Source organism: Siniperca chuatsi, linkage group LG13 (genome assembly GCF_020085105.1).
Source record: "Siniperca chuatsi isolate FFG_IHB_CAS linkage group LG13, ASM2008510v1, whole genome shotgun sequence".
Classification (NCBI taxonomy): Eukaryota; Metazoa; Chordata; class Actinopteri; order Centrarchiformes; family Sinipercidae; genus Siniperca; species Siniperca chuatsi.
The window spans coordinates 18,792,752-18,813,753 of NC_058054.1; the positions used below are offsets into that span (position 1 = coordinate 18,792,752).

At 40.3% G+C, this 21,002-nt stretch overlaps 1 protein-coding gene across 10 annotated transcripts in view; it reads right to left on the reverse strand.

Annotated features, from left to right (window-relative positions):
* Nucleotides 1–21,002, reverse strand: part of pde4ca (phosphodiesterase 4C, cAMP-specific a) — a 52,926-nt gene that overhangs the window by 6,793 nt on the left and 25,131 nt on the right. For 6 of the 10 annotated variants that reach the window (XR_006380495.1, XM_044220216.1, XM_044220215.1 and 3 more), the window contains 6 exons: nt 6,074–6,265; nt 5,093–5,137; nt 4,421–4,457; nt 3,673–3,746; nt 3,527–3,579; nt 2,686–2,798 (listed from right to left, as the gene is read on the reverse strand). Coding sequence is in view for 9 of the 10 variants with exons in the window: in XM_044220216.1 (XP_044076151.1) it covers nt 2,686–2,798; nt 3,527–3,579; nt 3,673–3,746; nt 4,421–4,457; nt 5,093–5,137; nt 6,074–6,265 (514 nt within the window). In the remaining variant the exon portion in view is untranslated. Of the gene's footprint in view, nt 1–169; nt 2,616–2,685; nt 2,799–3,526; nt 3,580–3,672; nt 3,747–4,420; nt 4,458–5,092; nt 5,138–6,073; nt 6,266–21,002 lie in introns of those variants that run through there. The other 4 variants (XM_044220222.1, XM_044220223.1, XM_044220217.1 and 1 more) reach the window with 3 other exon arrangements.

A 21,002-nucleotide genomic window follows, 5' to 3' on the forward strand; every position in this document is an offset into this window, starting at 1 on the left:
CTGTGCATGTGGATCATGTTAATCAAAACTGAAGATGTCTAGAGAAAGTCCACTGTCTCATCTCAACACCAGTTGTTCACTTCCTCACACTCTTTCACAAAACGAGCAACATGTGAGCCTCGCTCAGTCTCATCCCCTCCCACCCAGTTCATCCCTCGCCTCTCCTTACCTGAATGAACTTCCACGACACCGAGATGAAATAACTCACTTCTGGCATTTTAGCGCAAAGTCAAGCATGGGAGCAAAAATAAAACTGAACGAGAGAGCTGAGCTTTCTGTTCGTCCTCCGACTCTGCCTGTTCGACAGAGAAACAGACAGCAGGGACACTTTGTGCTCCTATACTGCTTGCCTGAGCAAAATCCACTGCAAGCAGACAGTCCACTGGTTAGTGCTTTGGAAGCTTTGATCAGTTCGAGATGAACAGATGGGGGAAAAAACTGTTCAGAGGTCCAAGGGAGAACAAAAGAGTGGAAGCGTAGCTGTGGGAATGCTGTGGGATGCGAGGATGCAAGGCTGAGAAGCTACACTCCATCGCTCCCCCTGACTCTCCCTCATTCACTCAGTTACTGCCTGCTCCCGCATGTGTGTAAACAGAGGGAGAAGAGATACTCTAATCCCCACCTCCTTCCAAAAATGCCTAAGAATAGCAGCCAATCAGGCGCCTGCTGCAGCAGCGGTTGGGAGAGACAGAGGGCCCTAATTGGGTGGGAGATGTACAAAGTAGGCAGGGCTGAGTGTGTCGGAGGCGGAGGTTGTAAGACACACCATGTGCACCAAGTTTGAAGAAGATATGAGGCAAAAGCTCTGAATGGAAGCTGAATGGGGGGGGGGATTTCATTCATGTAGCCAAAATTAATACAGTACACCACGTACCACAAAGATGTGGGTAGATAGACCTTTATCATGAATATGATCATAAACAGAAGATAACAAAATATTTTGACACAGAAATACACTCAAAGCAGGCTACCTTAGCATAATGAAAATAAAATGTTGATGTGATGAAAATAAAAGAACGCTTCAGTGGCACACATTATGGTGACAAAAAAATTATAGTAGGGCAGTTAGTCCTTCTAAATTTGTTAACCCAACCTTTTATTTGCTGAATACAGTTTAACCATGTTTTTAGGCTGATGTAAAATATTATAAGACAATTATGGAAGTTTTGTCAATAAGTGACAGGAAGTCAGTTAATTTGCTTTTATATTTAGTTCCAGTAGTGGTGACTGTTAACAGCTATGAAAAACATTCTGAATGGGGTTAAATGAGCATTTCCTCAACTGAGTTATTCAAACATAAAGGTTTCAATGGTCCAGAGAGGTCTCACTCTTCCTCAAAGACACTTTCAGAGGTCATTAAAGATCTATTTGAAATGAAACCGTTCAACAAGTCCGTCAGCGATGCAGAAACAATGTTCACTCCGGCCTCCCATGTGCCTGCCTTTGTTCCCAAGTGCCAGCATGGATAATTCTTCCCCACTGACTGAAGCTGCTCGTTGACTGATCTGCAGCATTTTGGGGGGGGGGTTGCCCCCCAGGAAAGTCCTGCTGATATGTGTGATGGTATATGTATCCAAGCAGGATATATATGTGACGGGAGGGCAAGGCAGTCAAAGTAAAGTGGAAGAAGTGTGTGCACATATGATGTGTGTGTGTGTGTTAATATGAAAAGCACGTGTATGTTGTGTGGGCGGTCTAATCGTGGAATCACATGAGCGCCAGGCTCCAGTCTGAGAAAAGGAGGAGAAGAGGAGAGGGATACAGGAAGAATTGATGGGGGGGGGGTTGCCATTTCATCTTCAGCTCCCACTACCTCATTCTCATTTTTCTGTACATGAGTGGGTGGAAGGGTGTGTCTGTGTGTCTAGTCTCTATTTGCATGCATGAAACCATCCCGCTCATTCTTGGAGCAAGCCCAAGCTCTAATAATATTTTCATGATGGACTCTCTGTATTAGTGAGCTTTCAGATTTGTTTAGGGATCAGTGATCATCCATTAATGAAAAACTGATGAAAATTATTAACATGTCTGACGTATTGCTTTCATTATCCGTTCTAATAAAAAATGCTGACGTATTTCATCTCAAAGGGGAAATACCAATTCAATTTAATTAATTTGATTGCTGAATTTTGGCCATTAAGGTCTCATCTGATGCAACAGTTGCAGTGGCGTGAGAGAACAACAGTGGTGGAAAGAGCTGCTTGATGTTTATAGGTATTTTAAAAAGCAGGAGCTAAAATTGAACTTTGGTTAAATGCTGCATCTATTGTAATAGGTTTAACCTTTTCAGAGTGCAACATTCAAATATTTTCATATTACTTTTAATTGGAAATGCATTTTTAAAAATCTTCTAGGTTCAACCTCGATGAGTTCAGGGTCATCTACTGTATCGTGCTCACGGAGTTGGAGTCTGACTACCTTAAAAATGGCAACAAGATGCACATGACTAATAAAATCCCTCAGGGGGGTGAATCACAGTACAGATGAGAGTGAGTGCACTGCAACCTTGCACTGAACCTGGCTGTATTAAATGTTAACCTGAACAGTGTGGCAGTGTGTATCTACTTTCTATCCTGTGACAGGTGTGTATGTTCAGTATATTACTCTGTGGTATACTGAGTGTCTAAATATCCCACTCATCGGGCTGCTGGTAATGTGTTAGGGCTGAGTATTATCTTAAAGTACCTTGTTGGAAGCCATCTCGCTGACAGAGTGTCGAGTTTTCAGTGTCTCTAGTTGTTCCAGACACCAGTCCAGCTCATCTAGAGTCTCTATGGCCAGCTGCTGGTGAGGCTCCTCTGTAGCAGATAAACACAGTAAGGCATTATGGGATGGATCCAACTCCGAGAGAGCATTGGCATAGTGGAACTTAAAATGGGCTGTAAACCTACTGTTCTTGTTGTTAGAGAACAACTGGTCACGAAAAAATGTTAGATTTCATCAGTGGTGGAACGTAACTAAGTACATTTACCCAAGTACTGTACTTCAGTACAAATTTGAGGTACTTATACTTTGCTTGAGTATTTCCATTTTATGCTACTTTATACTTCTACACTACATCTCTGAGGCAAATATTTTATTTTTCACTCAACTGCATCTCTAGTTTACATATTAAGATTTCACATAGAAAACATGTGATGGCAGCGTTATAGATTGAACAGCACAGCAGTATGTAAAATAGTTCAAAATAGCTCCACCTTGAGCAGCTACAGCAGATAAAATACCACCTACACATTAATGCATCAGTAATAATAATCTAATAATGTAATATATAACTGTGAACACTAACAGGGGGCATTTTTTCACTTTTGATACTTAAAGTATATTTTACTGATAATACTTACATACTTTTACTTAAATAACACTTTCAATGCAAGATTTTAAGGAGTATTCTTACATTGTGGTATTGATACTTTCACTTGAGTAAATAATCTGTACACCACGTACCACAAAGATATGGGTACAGGGTCAGTGTTGATAATGGGATATTGATTAGTAAATACCCCTTTCTAATACCAGAACCAACCTGCGAGGCTGGTCTTGCACATGGATGGTGGGTTGCTGCCTGAGGATCGCATCCTGTAGACAGACACAGCAAAAGTCATACTGTAACAACAGCATTATGACTAGAAGATTTATCAAGCAGCCAAGGACATTTTCAAAAAAACGTACTTGCTGGCTGTGCGATCTTGCTGGCCGGTTATGACGGCAAAGTTACTTCGGACCGTCCTCAGGCTGGCGAGGACCTATAAGATAGGAACAAGAGACTGAATGTACTGAATGACGTGCATAACTTCTAACGTACATAATGTCACTTCATTCATAGCCTGAAATACTTGCACATGCCTTCACTTAATTCATCTTGAACTAGATCAAGTGCTTCTTAATATGAATCGCTGACGAGCCTTTGAAACCAGATACTGTGGCTTTCATCCTCCAAGCTGAAGTGCTACGCAGAGGCATTCCCCTCTCCCTGTCTGATGTTTTGATGGCATCACTGACACTCCTCTATGTCATGTCTGTCACTCCATCTGGAGCCAAACACTGACTCAGCACGCAGAGAAAGCCCCTCAGAGTATCCAGTGTCCAGACCTGACCCATGTAGCAGCCTTATCAGCCTGCATGCAAATTTAAACAGCATGATCCAGCTGTATTGGATTCACCACTTCTTTCACTGTGTAAAGTGAGCACAAGCGTGACGCACATCCCACGCAAGAGCCAGGCAACGCCAGCGGGATGCCTGATCCTGTCGCAGGGCCAACATAATGCCGAGGGGCTGTTCCAATGAGGCAGTGAAGCCCAGTCTCATACCATCTGGAGTTTTTTTATAGCTTTTTTTTAAAGACCTGCTGTCTTTAGCTAAGAAGTGAACATGATTTTCTTTTTATTTGACCATCTGGCAAATTTTCTGAGGACTCACCTGTGCAAATGGTGTGACAATCATGTCTTCTGTATGTCTGCAATACAGAAGAGAATACACAGGAGAAAAGGGCGTGAAACAAAGACATGAAACACTGACTAGAGGACCAACCTATAAGATCCTAGGCTAAACAACTTTAAGACGAAATAAATAGAAACCAAACTGCATCGTTGTCTGAGGTATCATTTCTAGTTCATCAAAAAATGCGGTTGTCTGTGCGACCAGGCAGCCAGAGGACATAATTAGATATCATATTTACTTGTCAGACATCCTCATTCATCACTCCCTTTGTCATCATTTTGTTAAAATGTCAAAAAACTAAAATATGTCATGCACTGCGTATAGTAAGGTTGGTGAGGAAACGGATTGGGGTAGGTGGAAGGGTGGGTGATATACTGTAAGTATGAACTGGTAAATGTTCACAAGTAAATAAAAACACAGAGTGTGTTATTATACATGGTTGTCTCTGATTAAGCGCCACATGCAAAAACAAAAAGACAAAAAACAAAACAGAACTGGGTGGGGGGTCTAATGAGGGTCACAGGTGAAGTGTTTGATATTTAGTATCATTTGTCAGGAGGGAGGTGGGTAATGGCCGTGAAGCCATCTAGAGGGAATAAAGGAGAGAATCAGTGGTTTTATCTTGATTTAGTTTTATCATGTTCTTCTCACCGAGATGACAACCAGTTGACTTCCCAGTGCTTCAAGCTTTCTTCCCTTTAAAAACAGATAGCAAGAGTCCATGAGGAGACCTGTGACTACTTACTTTAAAAACTTAAATGTGTTTAGACATTATGAACTGTGAATTGGACTGTTTTAGAGACATATTGGAAACACAAACAGCAAAAAAATAAACAACAGACAAAAAAAATCTTCCAATTTCTTGCAATCCCAGGGAAGCAGATTTGACATGCAAGCATTTGTGATGGAAAAAATGGTTGTACTAATGATGGGCTTTTCGAGACTGATCTGACTGCGGATTTTGTAGACACACGCAATGCACAGCATGTTTTAATACTGCCTTTGAGCTAGTAATACTGAAAGACTGGGACAAGAAATGCATCAAAATGCGTTAAAGGTAGACCCCTCTTATCAGTCTGTGTAGGATTTTTGTCAAACAAAAGCAAACATGTACAGAATAGTTTTGATACATCAAAATTCAAAGCCGTGAAAGAGAAAGTGTGCTAGCTAAACAGTATGGCCCTTTGGCTTTAGAGGTTTCTTTAGGAATTCAAAGAAAATGCCAAAAAGACTAGTTTCAAATTTGCAAATAAAAGTTGAGACCGCAACTGTTTGCTGCAGCCTTGAAACCAATGCACCATCTGAATCTTCCAATGTGGAAACCTCTCGGCACAAGGGCATTACAACAAACATGTATGTAATCTTACACTGGTATCCCAGCATTTTGTATGTGACCTAAAGCACAGCATACAAAACACGGCTGGTATTGAGACTGAGGCTAAAAGACTTGGAAGAGCAGGAACTACTGAGAGACAATAAACTGTTCTGAGGGGTATAAATGAAGGTTGTCATAATCTTGAATAAATAAAAGGGAAACACATTTTAACATTGTATATTATGTAGAGTGTCTGCCGTTCACAAAGAGGTACTATAACAACAGTAACAGAACAGCTGAGGTGGAAATGAACGTACAGGTCACTGGCAGTGGAGGAGTTTCTGGAAGGACCTTTGGGTGAAAGGTCAAAGTCAGAGTCAGAGCGGTAGAGGAAGGATTCCCGCCGCTGGCTATGAGGAAAGTTGGCCTGCAAGACCAGACCAGAGCCAGGGCTGGCCTGGGGGTCCAGGGGGCTGCGCCCCACTGCCAATCCATTCTCTACATCAAAACTGAGAAGAAAGAGAGAGATAATTGATTAAGGTTAGAAGACTCAAGACACATTTCATGGATAAAAAAACAAATACACAGATTTATTCCACAGCATGGAAAGGAAATGAAAGAAGCATCCATCCATCCAGGACACCCAAATCTTGGTTTAGAGGTTGCCATTGTTAAACCATTGACAAGCAATCGTTTTCCAATTAAAATCTTAATCCTACAAAGACACTCCTACCACTAGTTTGAACATATCTCCCAGAGAATGTCTGCTGAGAGCAGGCGTGCATCAGGAAGTATGTTGTCCTGTATAAATCTGTTTCTGGACGTATTGGTAACAAATACAGGTCGTCACCTTGTGAGTGTTTATAGCATCAGGTAGGAACAACAGTTGTCAACAGTGTTAATAGAAATATACTGACTGACTGGTCATTACAATTCCAGCTGCCACTGTGGTGTCCTCTTGAGCTAATTAGTTTCAGTGAGTGCAGCAGGTAATACGAATGTGATCGGGGGACAAATAAATGGATCAATGAGGGCAGATCCATAGACTACGGATTTAATTTGGTGATGAAAATGTTACGCTTGTGGCCATAGACCATGTCCGATTAACATATGAACTCTCTTGAAAAGGTAGACAAAACAATGTAGAAATCCCAGTATCTACTCCAGTTGAGAGACTGGTGCTGCTCCAGTAACAATGAAAGGGAGAAAAAGAATATACAACACACAATACTCCAAATTTATAAATATCACTAGCTTTCATCACTGGGTAACAACATTCAATATTCAGGAAATTGTGTAATTTAGAAGGAAATGTGACCATTATAAACCAGTAGAGACCAAAATAAGAGCTAAGAATGACAAATTTAGGAGGGTGACAAAGAGGATATGACAGTGTGAAATACGTGGGAATGCAGTTAGCACACATATATCCCACAAAGTAGACTCAAATCAGCACTGCATTTAGAATTTAGCATGTGATAAGAAAAAACAACAAAATTAGACAGAAACCACAATGAAGGGGTGTTGAGTGCCACAGACTGTGAATGGCTTCTAATTCTGATGGCCAGTTATTAGGATATCCCACAAAGCCATTTACATCAAGCCGATGAGAGTAGATGACGGCAAAAATCTCTCCATCTGCTGCCTCGGAAGATTTTCAAATCAAGAAAAACGCCTACAAATCCCACCACTTCCAGCCAGCCTGTATGTATGCACTCAAAATGAAAACAGTTATAACATGGACTACACGACGTGCACTTCATTAAAGATGTGAAGCCTGCATGGCTAATGTCATGCAGGTGAGGTACAAGTGTGTGTGAGGAGAGGAGAGGAGGAGGAGGTCTGCATGCATGTGTTGTGAAGGACTGTGAATGAACAGCGGGTATGAAATTTTCATCAGAGCATTGACGTGGGGTCATGTGAGTGTGAGTCTAAAAATAGCCCGCCATTCAGGTGAGGAGGAGTTCCTCCTGATCAAACATGATCCGACTTTGGATACAAAAACACCAAATAAAGGCACAGTGAGGCCTTTCTTCACAGTCTGGGCACGTTTCTGCCTTGATCCACATCTCCATTTTCCCACAGCCCCTCTGCTGACATGCAAACCCGGAGAGACTCTGTCAGCCTGCAGCTCTGTTTGGCAACACGTCTCCTTTTCTAAATAGTCTGAGGAACTCCAGAGTGGAAATCCACGCTTTAGCAAAACAACCATTACCAGAACGTGGAGGATTTTGGACGGGCAGATGCTAAGGCACAGATTCAATCTTTTTCAAATAAACACAGCAGGGGAAACGATATTCAAAAATAATCTCTGAAACCCAAGGCAAGCAAAAAGTAGAGTTATGGGTGCAGGAGTGTTAGCTGGAGATGTCTGTTGATGATAAGTGTGGGAAATAATAAAACACAACACCAAAACATCATTACAGTCATGAGTACATCACCAATTCGTGGACAGAGTACTGAATAACACAGCACTAAATACACTGTTTACCTGTGTGAAGTCTATACAAGCTACGTACCTATGATTTCATTTGATTAACACTATGACATTTTGATTTGAGCACAGCTGTAATTAATAACATTAACGAGTGCTTAGTCACATTAATTGCTATGCCAATGAGCCAGTATGCACAATACCGGAGCCCCAGAACTGGCAAACCTAAATGGAATTTAGCCCTTGTTAATGTTATTAATTACACCTGTGCATTTCCTACTTTGACAAGTTAACATGCTAATGTTTATCAGGTACCACATTTATCATCTTCACCATCTTTAGCATGTTTAAAATTTGCTAATCAGCACTGTACAGCTGAGCTACAAAGTACAGCTGAGGCTGATGGAAATTAGTTTTTTTCAGGTATTTTTGGACAAATTAACATTTAGACTGATGAGGGTGCTATATGAAAAGTTAAAGTTAAGGGATCACCAAAATTATTACAATTCATCCTGAGGGGGACATGAATGTCTGTACCAAATTTCATGGCAATCCATGCAATAAAATCAGGGGATCACCAAAGTCATTTGGATTCATCATCTGGGGGCCATGAATGTCTGTATAAAAAAAAAATGTGTGCCAATATTTCAGTCTAGAACAAAGCAGTGGACCAACAGACCAACGCTGCCATCCCTAGACCCACGCAGCTAGCATGGCTAAAAATAGTGAATTGCAGCTTTAATGGTATTAATACTAAATTTTGGTTGTTTTGAAGGCTGCAGCTTTCTACAGTACTCTAATAGTAGGTATGCACCAACTGCAGCATGGAAACATCCCATTTACTCCTCTTTCCACTCCTTCCTCCTGTGCCGCCCACCCCCCGTGCTACCCTCCTAGGATGCTGCATGAGGACAAGATGTTGGTGTGCTTTTGGCTATTACGTAACAGCAGCCGAACAGAAGCCCCCATCCCTCCACTGATGTGACTGATTCAGACACACTGACTGCACTATACATAGCCTAGGCGAGGAGTCAGAGGGAGGGAGGGAAGACAGCGGGGTAAGGGGTAAAATAGGGCAAAGAGAGATGGAGAGTAAATAAAATAACAAAGAGGAAGAGAGCACAGCCTGTTCTGAGACACGTACATGAGGGCTTTTTGGTCTTAACTGTAAAAACACTGTGTGACTGGGCAAGTGGGGCTTGAGTTGGTAGGGTGCATGCCTGCAAATGTGCAAATGTATATTTGAGTGTGTGTCGCACGGACAAATTAGGAAATAAACCTGTTTTACGTGTGTAAATGATGTCTTTAATGTGCTACAGCAGAGCAACGTGCCACCTTACTATAATGTGTATAGTTTGGATTTGTAAGCACACACATCATCCATTTATGTACACATGTAGCTTGGAGCTTCACCCACTCTTCACTCTTTATCTTTTCCTTTTTTCTCCATCTATCTTGTTCTGTCCTCCCTAATGATGCTGCACCCCTGGATGTTGCCCTGCGTACTCTGACCATAAACTTGTTTCCATTTTTGTTTCTGCCTGACGCTTCCGCCTCTATGCAGCTAAATTTAGTATAGACCGAGAGAGGCAGCGATGCAGCTAAAAATAGAGTTTCAGGTAGAATAATAGAGCCCTCTCCTCCCCTCTCTTCTCCCTCTCACATCGCAGAGCAGCAGATTCCTCCCTCTATTCATGAATATTTATGGGGAAGTTTCTATTTAAAGCCGATGTCGAGCTAAAATTAGATCACAGATCAAAATATCGCCCACGTCTTTCCCTCGCTGCTATTTCACTTCCAGTTTTCTCCTCAGGGGAGTGAACGTAGAGTCCTGACTTACTCATGACACTGTACTATTTACCTTTTACTGAAACACAAACACACACACACACACACACACTATAGTATTGTATTTTTGCACATGCTACACATCAGTATGTATACCTCGCATGATTCCCAACAGCACAATCACAATAATCTCCCTTAGGTTTATATGAATTAATAAAAAAGACTTCAATATACACAGTAGCATGGACACCAGGAGTAGTTGTTGCCAAGGTAACAACAAATGGGGATCCAAATAAACTAAAACAATGATTTTAAAACATATACTATCTATGTGAAGATTAATTTTGTCGGTTTTTGTACGACTGTCAGAGATGTATTGATTCAATTTAGAGGCCATTTTTTTGTGTTATTGTTGGTGTACTTATATTATATTTCCTGTTATTCCTGTTACTGTATGAACTCACTGCAACTAATCACACAAGTGATGAATAATCTTTCCATTAAATCAATTTAATATGCAATTTAAAATGGCAGCTAAATTACAAATAACAGACCATTCTTGTTCAATTAAGATGGTGGAATTCATATTCTACTTTTGTATATATTCATACTGAAAAAACATAGCAGGTGTTTATATTTTTCATGCAGGGAATGTTGACAAAGTGAATGTGCTCCAAATGTGAAACCAGAAAACTTCTATTGTGCACGGCCTTTAAGCATACACTTTACAAAATGTATAATAAATATGTCAACTGTGGCATTTTGTGTTTTCAAGAGGTCAAAGGTCAGCGTTCATGCTAAGCGTGGACGCCGTCCGGACAGGAAGCTCCCACAGAAGCACAGCGGCTGTTTGGATGGCTGGTGTTCAAATACAGCTCTATTGTCTTTGTGTCTTTCACATGCCAGCCAGTTGCAATCTCCCACCCACCCACCTCTTCTCTCCTACCCCGACACCGTCCTCCTCCCTCTCTACCTTTCTCAGTTTCAGCCACAAGTGATAAAAATAAGAACAGAATGGGTTTTAAAAATAAAAAATAAATCCTATTGAGTGGGAGGGTGTTGTTTAATAATATATCAGATAAACTTGTTGGTGAGCGAAGGCTGATGTGTGTACAGTAGTAGGTGCTGTCTGGAGAACCGAAATAAATCTATGAAGTCAATCTGAGGACAGAGTCCCTCTACTGGGCTTTGGTGAGAATGCAAGAGCTCGGCAATCTGAAAATTCCACTGTAGACAATGGAAATATACTGTAGAGTTGAAACACTTGATTTACTGATTAGTGGATTGACAAAGGATTAAACAATGTGCTGGTTCTAACTTCTAAAATGTGAAGATTTTCTCTTTTTCTTTGTCTGATAGTAAACTGACAAACAAACATTTATAAACAACATGTCACATTGGGCTATGGAAACCTGTGAAGGGAAGTGTTATAGACCAAATTATATAGACCAAACAATCAATCAATTATAGAAAAAGTATTTGACTGATTAATCGATAATAAAAATAATCTTTAGTTGCAGCCCTAATATACAGTATATCAGTGAGTACGGCTGGGTGATAGGGCTGAAATTTATATCACAATATTAGTAAGAATTTGTCTGATATTGATATACAGTACAAAATGCAAATAATTCACAAATAAAATAATCTAATTAATGTTTAATGTATTGAACTGTGTTCCACTGTTTTGAATTCCATCAGAAAAAAACTCTTCACACAACTAGTTTTGTTAGTTTTTAGTTACAATTTGCATGGAATCAAGCAACAGAGATTTGTAAAACAATAACACAATCATATTGTCAAGATGCGATTACACTGAAAGTCAATAGATAATAATCTTAAACTTCACCACGCCCTATAAGTGAGACAGATTAAAAGATGTTTCCATATGCAGAGGTGAAGAAATCTGCCACAAAGGCGCCCACACACACACACACACACACACCTGATTACTTTCTGTAGTCTAAAGACCAAACTAGAGCCAACATTCCTGGGCATCATAAAGTCTTTTTACAAAAAAAAGTGTAAAGACAGAGGTGTGCTACACCATTTGTTATTTAAGTGGCTGGCTGGTAAGAAGTGTGATTGATGGTAACCTGTCAGTGGCCCTGATACTCGACACCCCATCTGCGTCACCGCCTGTCACGGCAACGTCAATCCCATCTGGGGAGCATTAAAATACAGGAGCTATAGGGCAGAGCGAGCGAGAGAGAGAGATAGGCCTGTAAACCAGGGCAAGCTGTCATCTGAACCTTCATTCATCACTTCCAGGCCTTTGCTGTGACACAAACGGAGGTAGAATTTGTTACACCAGACCCGACTTGCAGGACTGGCTCAGCCATTTATGACATGTAACACAGATCTCATCTGGTGACGCTTGAGAGAATTGTATTTCCTTCGATAATTTGAAATCATTTCTATTACGTGACAGTGAGTGTGTTGAAAGCAGTTGGAAGTAAATTAAGAACTGCGGGGGGAAAAAAGCAACAACAGCGTAAAACTCAAACTTTGTTTGCTCCTAGGCCCACCCCTTAAAATCAGATTTTCAATGAGAACAGAGAAACTTTCCACTCTCAGCAGATGAATGTGAAAACAGCCTTATAGTGTCAAACCTTGCACATACATCATTCTGCACAGTGAAGCGCAAACATGTAGGAACAAGAAGAAAAACATATTTTTGAGTGGAGGGGGACTTTAAGTATTATAATCTAGGCTGTACATATCCACGCTGCATCTGCACATGACACATGAAAGATGTTCTGGAGCAAGCAAGGATTAGGATTGGCTTAACGAGACCACAAATTTCACACCAGCAGCTGAGCGTCCACACCCTGAAGCTCAACACACAGAACAAAGTGAACCGAGGATGAACCACGGAGGTGGTAAATCTAGCCACATTAGAAGACAGACTGTAAAAGTATTCTTGAAGCTATTTCAAATTCACAGTGACATTTTCTATGTGTGAATTACTGTGTAACACAAGCGTCACCAGTGTGTGTTCTGGGATAAAAGCTGTCTGGTTGTTTTATCTGTGGCCCCTCACACAGAGGGAGAACCACCCTGTTTGTTTGTCTCACCCTTCCTCTCCTTTCCTGTGACATCATATTATTTGGCCATGTGGCAACCTGATGGAGGAGGTGTGTTTTTATGCGTATTCAGTATACCTACATTAATTCACAATAGTTTTATCTATGCCTATTACATTCTGGCTGTAATTCTGTAATTTCTTCTGTAAGTCGTGGTTAATTCTCTCAAATGAATTGCTGATTTCCTGCTGAGAATTGATGAAAACATCAATATCTCTCTCATGTCTGTACGATAAATATGAAACCACAGACTGGAGACAGTTAGCTTAGCTTAGCATAAAAACTGGACACAAACAAAAACCGGAGTGTAAAAAGGTAAATTTGCAGTTTTACGGTGGTTATGTGTCAGAACCAGGAACAGTAACTTCCTGTTTCCCCTGGTTGCTTGGCAACTGCTGCTGGCCAAGAAATACTTTGGTACATAACCCCCGTTAAACAGCAAATTGACATTTTTACACTACGGTTTGTGTAGGGATTGTAGGGAAACTAACAAGATATAACATGTTAATGTGTGAGCTTTAGAGGTGCTGGACAAAATGTTACACTTTTGGACAGAGCCAGTCTAGCTGTTTCCTCCCGTTTCCAGTGTTTATGCTGAGCTAAGCTAACCAGCTAATGGGTGTAGCTTAATTTTTACCGTACAGACGTCTCACCTACTCTTTGCAAGAAAATGAATAAGGGTATTTCCAAAATGTCGAACTATTCCTTTAACTAATTTCAGCGGTAAAACTCTTGCATGGGCAGCAGCATGCAGGAAAACATTAGATCTGGCTCCCAGCCCTCCCTGTTTGTGCCCTTGTCTCTGTTACTGACTAATCCCCCTTGTTAAAAAACACGAGGGAAATGGCCGCACACTGCATATATGCTGTACATTCTCCTCAAAGCATTCAACAAAGTAACACAGAATTTAAAAGTAGAGTTTAGAGGCTATTATTTCAAAAAGCACTCATGAACAGCAACACAAACAATAACCTTTCAGGCATTGTATCATTTCACACCCTACAAAAACAGAGCCAACATGTCAACAACTTTATGTCCAAATGATAGCTAAGAATGTCCATTGTTCAGAGTCAGGCGGTAAAATATGGTGAGCCAGTGTAGTGTTAGCTGACATAAGAGAAAGGCAGGAACACAGAATCTCATTCACTGACCTTTTTATAAAAGTGCTGAACAGAGCTATGAGACATACTGTGTAATGGGACAAGTTTGTATGGAGCCAATGATGTGAAAAAGACTGCATTGTTTCTCCTGTTTCACCGTTTGTTTGTGGGCAGGAAGTGTTTGGCATAGGAAGAGGGAAACTTATGATTTCCTTGATGAAGTAAGAGCTGGTTGGTTTAATTAATACAATGCATCAAGGAAGAATATTCTATTATTGAAGAAAATGAGGTTGCATGTGTAATTTTATCAAATATAGGGAGAAAAAGGGATCAATGCCAATGACAACAAAGTCTATATTTGTTACTTTATATCAGGCTGTATTTGTTTTTCACAGCGACACACACACACACACACACACACACACACACTCACGTTAGCAGTCGCACAGACACACACACACACACATATTGGCAGTTATCTAACTGACTTGTTTCAAGACCAGCAGCTGGTCTGTAAATGAAACAAGTGTGTGTGTGTGTGTGTGTGTGTGTGTGTGTGTGTATGTGTGTGTGCGTGTGTGTGTGTGGTCACTGTCTTACTGTACTTAGGTTCGTCCACTGTGATTAAGTCAGAACAGTTTATTTTGCTATGAACTCAGAACAGCTAAAAGCAAGAGACAGACAGAAAAAGAAAGACAAAACTAGACATAAATGAGTGTGTATGTCTGTGTGTGTGTGATTATTATAATATGTGAACCGTATTCTCACTGCTCTCTGATGGCTGTAAGTCTCAGAGCCCAGCCCTCTTCCTCAGAGCTTTCCTTTGGAACAACACAATGCCGTCATGATGCAAATAACAGTGTGAAGTGGCTGCTGAGGACAGTCTCTCTGTCAGTCGATTGACACAGTATAAGCACTCATTTGGTACAGTATCATGATCAGGGAGAAAAATCCTATCCTATCTCCCAGTGGCAGAAAGCAAGAGGAAAGAATTGATTTGTCTATTTTAAATTATAAACTTCTTAAAAATGGTTTTAAGTTGCATAAGCTCTTAACACCTCCAAATTGTTGAGAAATTCTTGCATCTTTTCTGCCTGTTCTGTGAAATTAGGCTTGGATAACCAATTGCCCACCGTAAACGCATTCCTCCAGTTCAAATAAAGCTGTTTGCATTTCCCTAAGTGAATTTTAAAAATCAACCTCGCTGGCAGGCTGCAGAATAATATGTGGGCAATTAGCTAAGGACATGCTACATATTGTACACACTGTACTCTTTTACACTGTAGACCATTGTTTAAACTGGAAGTGAACTGTAGGTCAGACATACACAATGTAATATATCTTAAATAAATGTGTCAAAGCATGGAAAAATCTGCAGATAAGGACTACATAGTTTCATAATTGTGCAGTTATGACATTGTGTAAAGGACAACAGAGTGAGGTTAGAGGCACTGGCAGTGGTCATTTCAATAAACCTGAGTGAGTTGGAGACCGGAAGAGATTTACAGTGAGTCATAGGAGAGTCCTCATCTACCTACGCACACACACATTCACACAAAGACACACACACACACACACACACACACACACACACACACAACACACACACACACACACACACACACAAACACCAAGGACTCCAGTCTCTGTTATCCTCCAGGATCGTATAGCGCAGTGAGCAGAGAAGAATTGGTAGGAAATGAATATAAGTGGTGGGTCTGAAGGAGAGAAGACACACAAAGAGAGGAAGTGAGGAGAGGAGAGAGAAAAGGTTCTGAAAAGTTCCAAACATGGTCTATAAAAGTGTCATAACATGATCAGAGTGAGGTATTAATGGTGAAGGTTCCTGAAGTGAGATGAGAACACAGAGAAACATCACAGAAAGAAATAAACGTGTGATGACGCTATTGCTTAAACATGCTGAACCCTTACATACATAAACTTAGATACAATAATTAGCATAGTCACAGAGTCACAGCGGCAAACCAAGCTACAACAACAGCAGCTTTAATTGATGATACATGCTGGCAAAAAAAAATTAAAATTAAAAAACTCCAAATGTACTGTTGTGAGCTTTGATCTCCCCACAAATACAAGGTCAGTAATTTTATCCAGAATTAGGTTCAAACAGTTGTGAAGCTGCTTCCACCTGAGTGTGTCCACAATCTCTACATTCATGGTGGTGTATACAATTTCATTCTAAATCTATTGTTACAGCACACTGGGCAAAACTATGAGAATAAGAACATTTGCCTTAAATGGGCAGGCATAAGGACATAACAAAAAACGTATTTTTTAACTTTAAATGCGGACTTAAATTTACACATATAACGATTTCAAGAACTGTGGGTCAAGTTTCACTTAAATTGTCTTTCTAACAAAGATCTTACACAACAAGACGGTCAGAAGCGATGTGAGGATATTTCCAAACTAAACATAAAATGCAGCTGATGCTTAAAGCCAGTCAGATCTTCATGCCCTTATTCAGGCACCAGTGTACTCTGTCCAAAATAGATGACAAGCTCATCGTAGTGGTGTGTGGTTTTCATAGTCTATGTCCACCAATGTGATTCATGTAAAGACCGAATGAAAAAGTATACAATGTTTGTCATATCATTAAAGTAAGTGGAGCACACATGTGGTCTAAATTTACCTGTTCAAATGCAAGTAAAATAATGCAGTTGCAATTTCAAAATGTAGCATCTTGCCTCATGCTTGAATACAGGGTTGAAGTACACTGATGCCAAATACTCCTGAATATCATAGAAAAAAAAGCCTCAAATACACACACACAAACACACACAGGCACATAATGGCACAATTATTCTGTCATGCTACAAAAAAATTATTCCTGCACGCTTGTGTCTGGAAAGCTCGTCACTGGACAGTAACGTTGTGGGGGTTTTCAGTCCATAACGCCTGTCACACTGCGAACACTCAGCCACGACTTAACTCTGAGGGAGTGAACGTTACAAATGACCCAACACCAAAAAATTGTGTTTGTACGTGCTTGTACGTGTGTTCATGCACGAACACACACGTACGAGCCCTAACTCCACATCCCACATGAGTAGAGTGTGTGTGTGTCTGTGTGTGTGAGGCCTGCAACCCAACACCAGTGGACCTGTTCCTCCTGTTTGTGAGACAGATAAATGAGGGTCCATGACGCTCTCTGTGGGCCAGACCACCATTAGAAGCCGCTGATGATTTAAGAAATGCTTTGGAAACACTTTCAGACACATTTATTATGACAAAATGCTTTTTGGCTGTGACGCCTGCTCCCCTTCGCCAGAACTAGTGAGAGTTATGCTCTGTGGAGGGCACGGGATGACTTAGTAATTTCTGTAAATGAGGAGATTCACGCACTGTGACTGAAAGCTCTGATTAATTTATCATGGCCACATTGACCTGGCAAATTTAGATTTAACCGCTGGCACAAGTGGTGTGTATCTATCTCAAAGACAAGCGTTTCTGTCCACAAACTTATCTGTAACGAGAAAAAAAATTAAAAGCTGCTTGACAGGGTTTGGCGTCTAAAACATCAAGCAGATGAAGATTTCTCTTTTCCCCTCCTCTCCTCCCAGGTTGAACTGACAGGAGAGAGTATTGGGTTTCTAAGAAATGCACTTCTAAAGCTCAACCTCAGTTACCTCACTCACATGAAACCTGCCAAAACCGTCGTCTTTGTAAGACTCTTAATTCATATTAAATTACTCTGTGCATAAATCACACTCTCTCACTCCCAAACACCTAACAAAGTTCATACTTGTACTTGCTGTCAGTGGTTCATTTAGAAATAATCGTTTAGGATTTTTCCATCCCTTCCCTTGCTGTCATAACTGCATAATGCTCTGTGTCACTGCCACTTAATTTTATACTTGGCCCTCTGCAGACAGCGTTGAGAGAAATTAGATCAATAGCCTGTGGACACAAAGCAGGTTGTAAATGGAGGGCGAGCAGAGGAGAGAAGTAACATGGCTCAAACTAATGGAGCTAATTAACTGGCATTTAATTTTCAATCAGACATCAGATTACAGCTTCTGTGATCTGTACTAAAAAATAACTATTTTTACAACCTCTGGGGACGATGAATGTCTGTACAAAATTTCAGTGTCCATCAGATAGTTGCTGAGATATTTCAGTCTGAACCAAAGTGGTGGACCTGCCGTCTATAACATCACCACCCCTCGAGCTGCACTGCATGGCTAAAGTTCCGTCTGAGCTGGCAAATATAGTCAAATTAAATGTGCCTTACAGACTGCTTTCATAGCCTAAAGCCAATTTCAGGTTCATAAAATTGAAATCAAAGGATAAATGAATGCAGTATAACACATCAAAGCCAATAAGCTGCTACTGTCCCAGGTTTTCAGCGGGAATCCTCTTATCTGTCCTCTTTTAGGAAAAGCAGGTGTTACCTTTACAGCTGAGAGTTGAAAGGAGAAACCAATAACCGCCACTGGGCAACATAAACCTTCACCACTTATCAAGTAGTACGGTATGTATCAAGAGCAGATGTATTCAACACTTCAATGTTTATGGTACCTGTTGCACTCACAGACACGTAAAAACATGCATACCCTCGCCACATATCCATCTAAGGAGAAAGGGCTGAAGACAACAGAAGACAACAGCCAGATAGGCTGTTGTCTTCTGCTGTTAACTGAGATAATTGGGTTTTAAATCACGTACTGAAGGCATGCGAGACACACTGGGTTTGGTGTCTGATGTCAAAAGCTGCAGATTTATATCCTTTCACCCCCTGCAAGTTCATTTTGTCAGCTTTTCTCATGTCTACAGGATAGAGCTCTGGCCGGCAGAAAGAGAGAGGAAGTTACTAAAAAAAGTAGATGCACTTCAGAAGTCTAAAGATTTACAATTTAAACACCATAAATCATTGCTGTTGTCTAATTATAAATATTATATCATAAATATAGCATTTACTTCAGAAGTGTCGACTTCTTAAATATGTGATATTAATAGATTCCCAAAATGGGCACTGACAAGGCTGATAATCTTATGCGCCTGCTCCCCCTGCTCTCCTCCTCGCTTTTCCTCCAGAGAATAAAATGGTGGTGGTGACTCCGGCTCTAACAGAGTCTGCTCTTCCATCACCATCACCGGTGTACCCGGTGTACACCTCAACCTAAATAAAGCTCCACCGTCAAGTGGCTCCCAATCTGTGACTCCCCTTCTTGGGCACATTAATTGATCGTCTTCAACAAAAGGCCACTGCTCTTAAAACTGCAATTGAGCGGGAATTTCTGGACTGCTTTTTAGATCCACAGGTGGAAGTAATCTGAGCAGTAATGTGATAACTAATAGTCTGACATTTCCATACTTTTGTATTACTTCTGAAATTCTGGCCACAGAGGATATTTTTGCTTGTTTAAGAGCAGATGTCAATTACATTTCTTGGCATGGGTCTTGAGAGGAATTATATTGAAACTGCCCTTTAAAATCCCCCATGCTCACAAATGTTCTGCATTACATCTAATAAACAAGGATCCTGCCTGAGAAAGAGGACAGAGGACCATAATATAAACACAACTTTATCTCTGAGACCTCCTTCACAGCCTCCCCACTGGCACTGAGGATTACGTGTGAAGCTACAAACTTATGGTGGACTTTTCCTGTGAGAATATTTATGTAAAGGACAGTGGCATAAAAGCTATGTGGTGCACAGAAACGCTTTAATGTGAAAGAGCCTGTGTATTATGCAGAGAACAAACAATTGTCATGTACATACACATTCACACACACACTTTATTTGTCTTGAGTGTGTATGAATGTGGTTCTTTCATCTTTGATGAACTGACTAAAGTGCAGGGAAAAGTCCTAAAGTTGATGTTTAGAGAGGAAACAGACTGGCTGGTGGTTATAGCTGCAGCAAAAATCAGTAAGTTAATTAAACCACCATGTAAAATCTATGTCTCTGAATTCACTGTTAACAAGACAACTGAATATCCAGTGGCCCCATTAGTGAAATTGAAAATTAACATATATTTTTAAGTTGTTTAAGTTCAAGTTGTTTCAAGTTAATAACATAAATCTGCTAGACTGCCAAAGTTGCTAAACCTGACTGCCTTTAAAAGAGTTTTGCAGCTAGTTAAAATGTCTGCAGATAATGTACAATTTCCTGTATTTCTATCTCCCCCACACACACAAAATTAAAGTTAAACTTCTGTACAGTTTGTCACCTCATTTTCAAGTTTTGGCTGAGCTATGTATTATAGTATAACCACAGTTAGTTTGTCTTTAGCCACGACTGTGATTTGGCTTCAGTGTTCATTGCAGAATAAACTGAATTGCAGTATTAATTTAAAGTTTCCCAGATGCAACACAAAATGATCCAAAAGCTATTATTTTCACACAATTCCCTTCCCTCCACTTCAGTTAACAGCAGCTTCAAAATGAAAGATATTTGGTGTCTTTTGTATAATGAAAAAGAAAATCACTCCCTGGAGCAGTGCCTAGTCTAACAAAAGAGGAGACTACACAAGTGGTCAAGAGGAAATATGACAAAAAATATTTGGGGAAATGCAGATATGAAGCAAAAACAACTGATAAGAGCAAAAGAATGTTTTTTGTAAATATTGTTGCTGATAAAAGACTGCATGCTGGCTACAGATTTCAGATAAAAGATGTTCTCAAAAAGACTTAATTCACAATATAGCAAGTCTTGTATACTGCAGCATCCGGTGTATCTCCATTTTTCTGTTTCAGTTGTTATTGATATAAGAAATTGTCACTGATGTGTTTCTATATTCCAGGTACTTGAAGTCAAAGCTATTAAAAAAAAGATTTTAAAAAATAAAGAAAATGCCTTTTAGCCAACAGA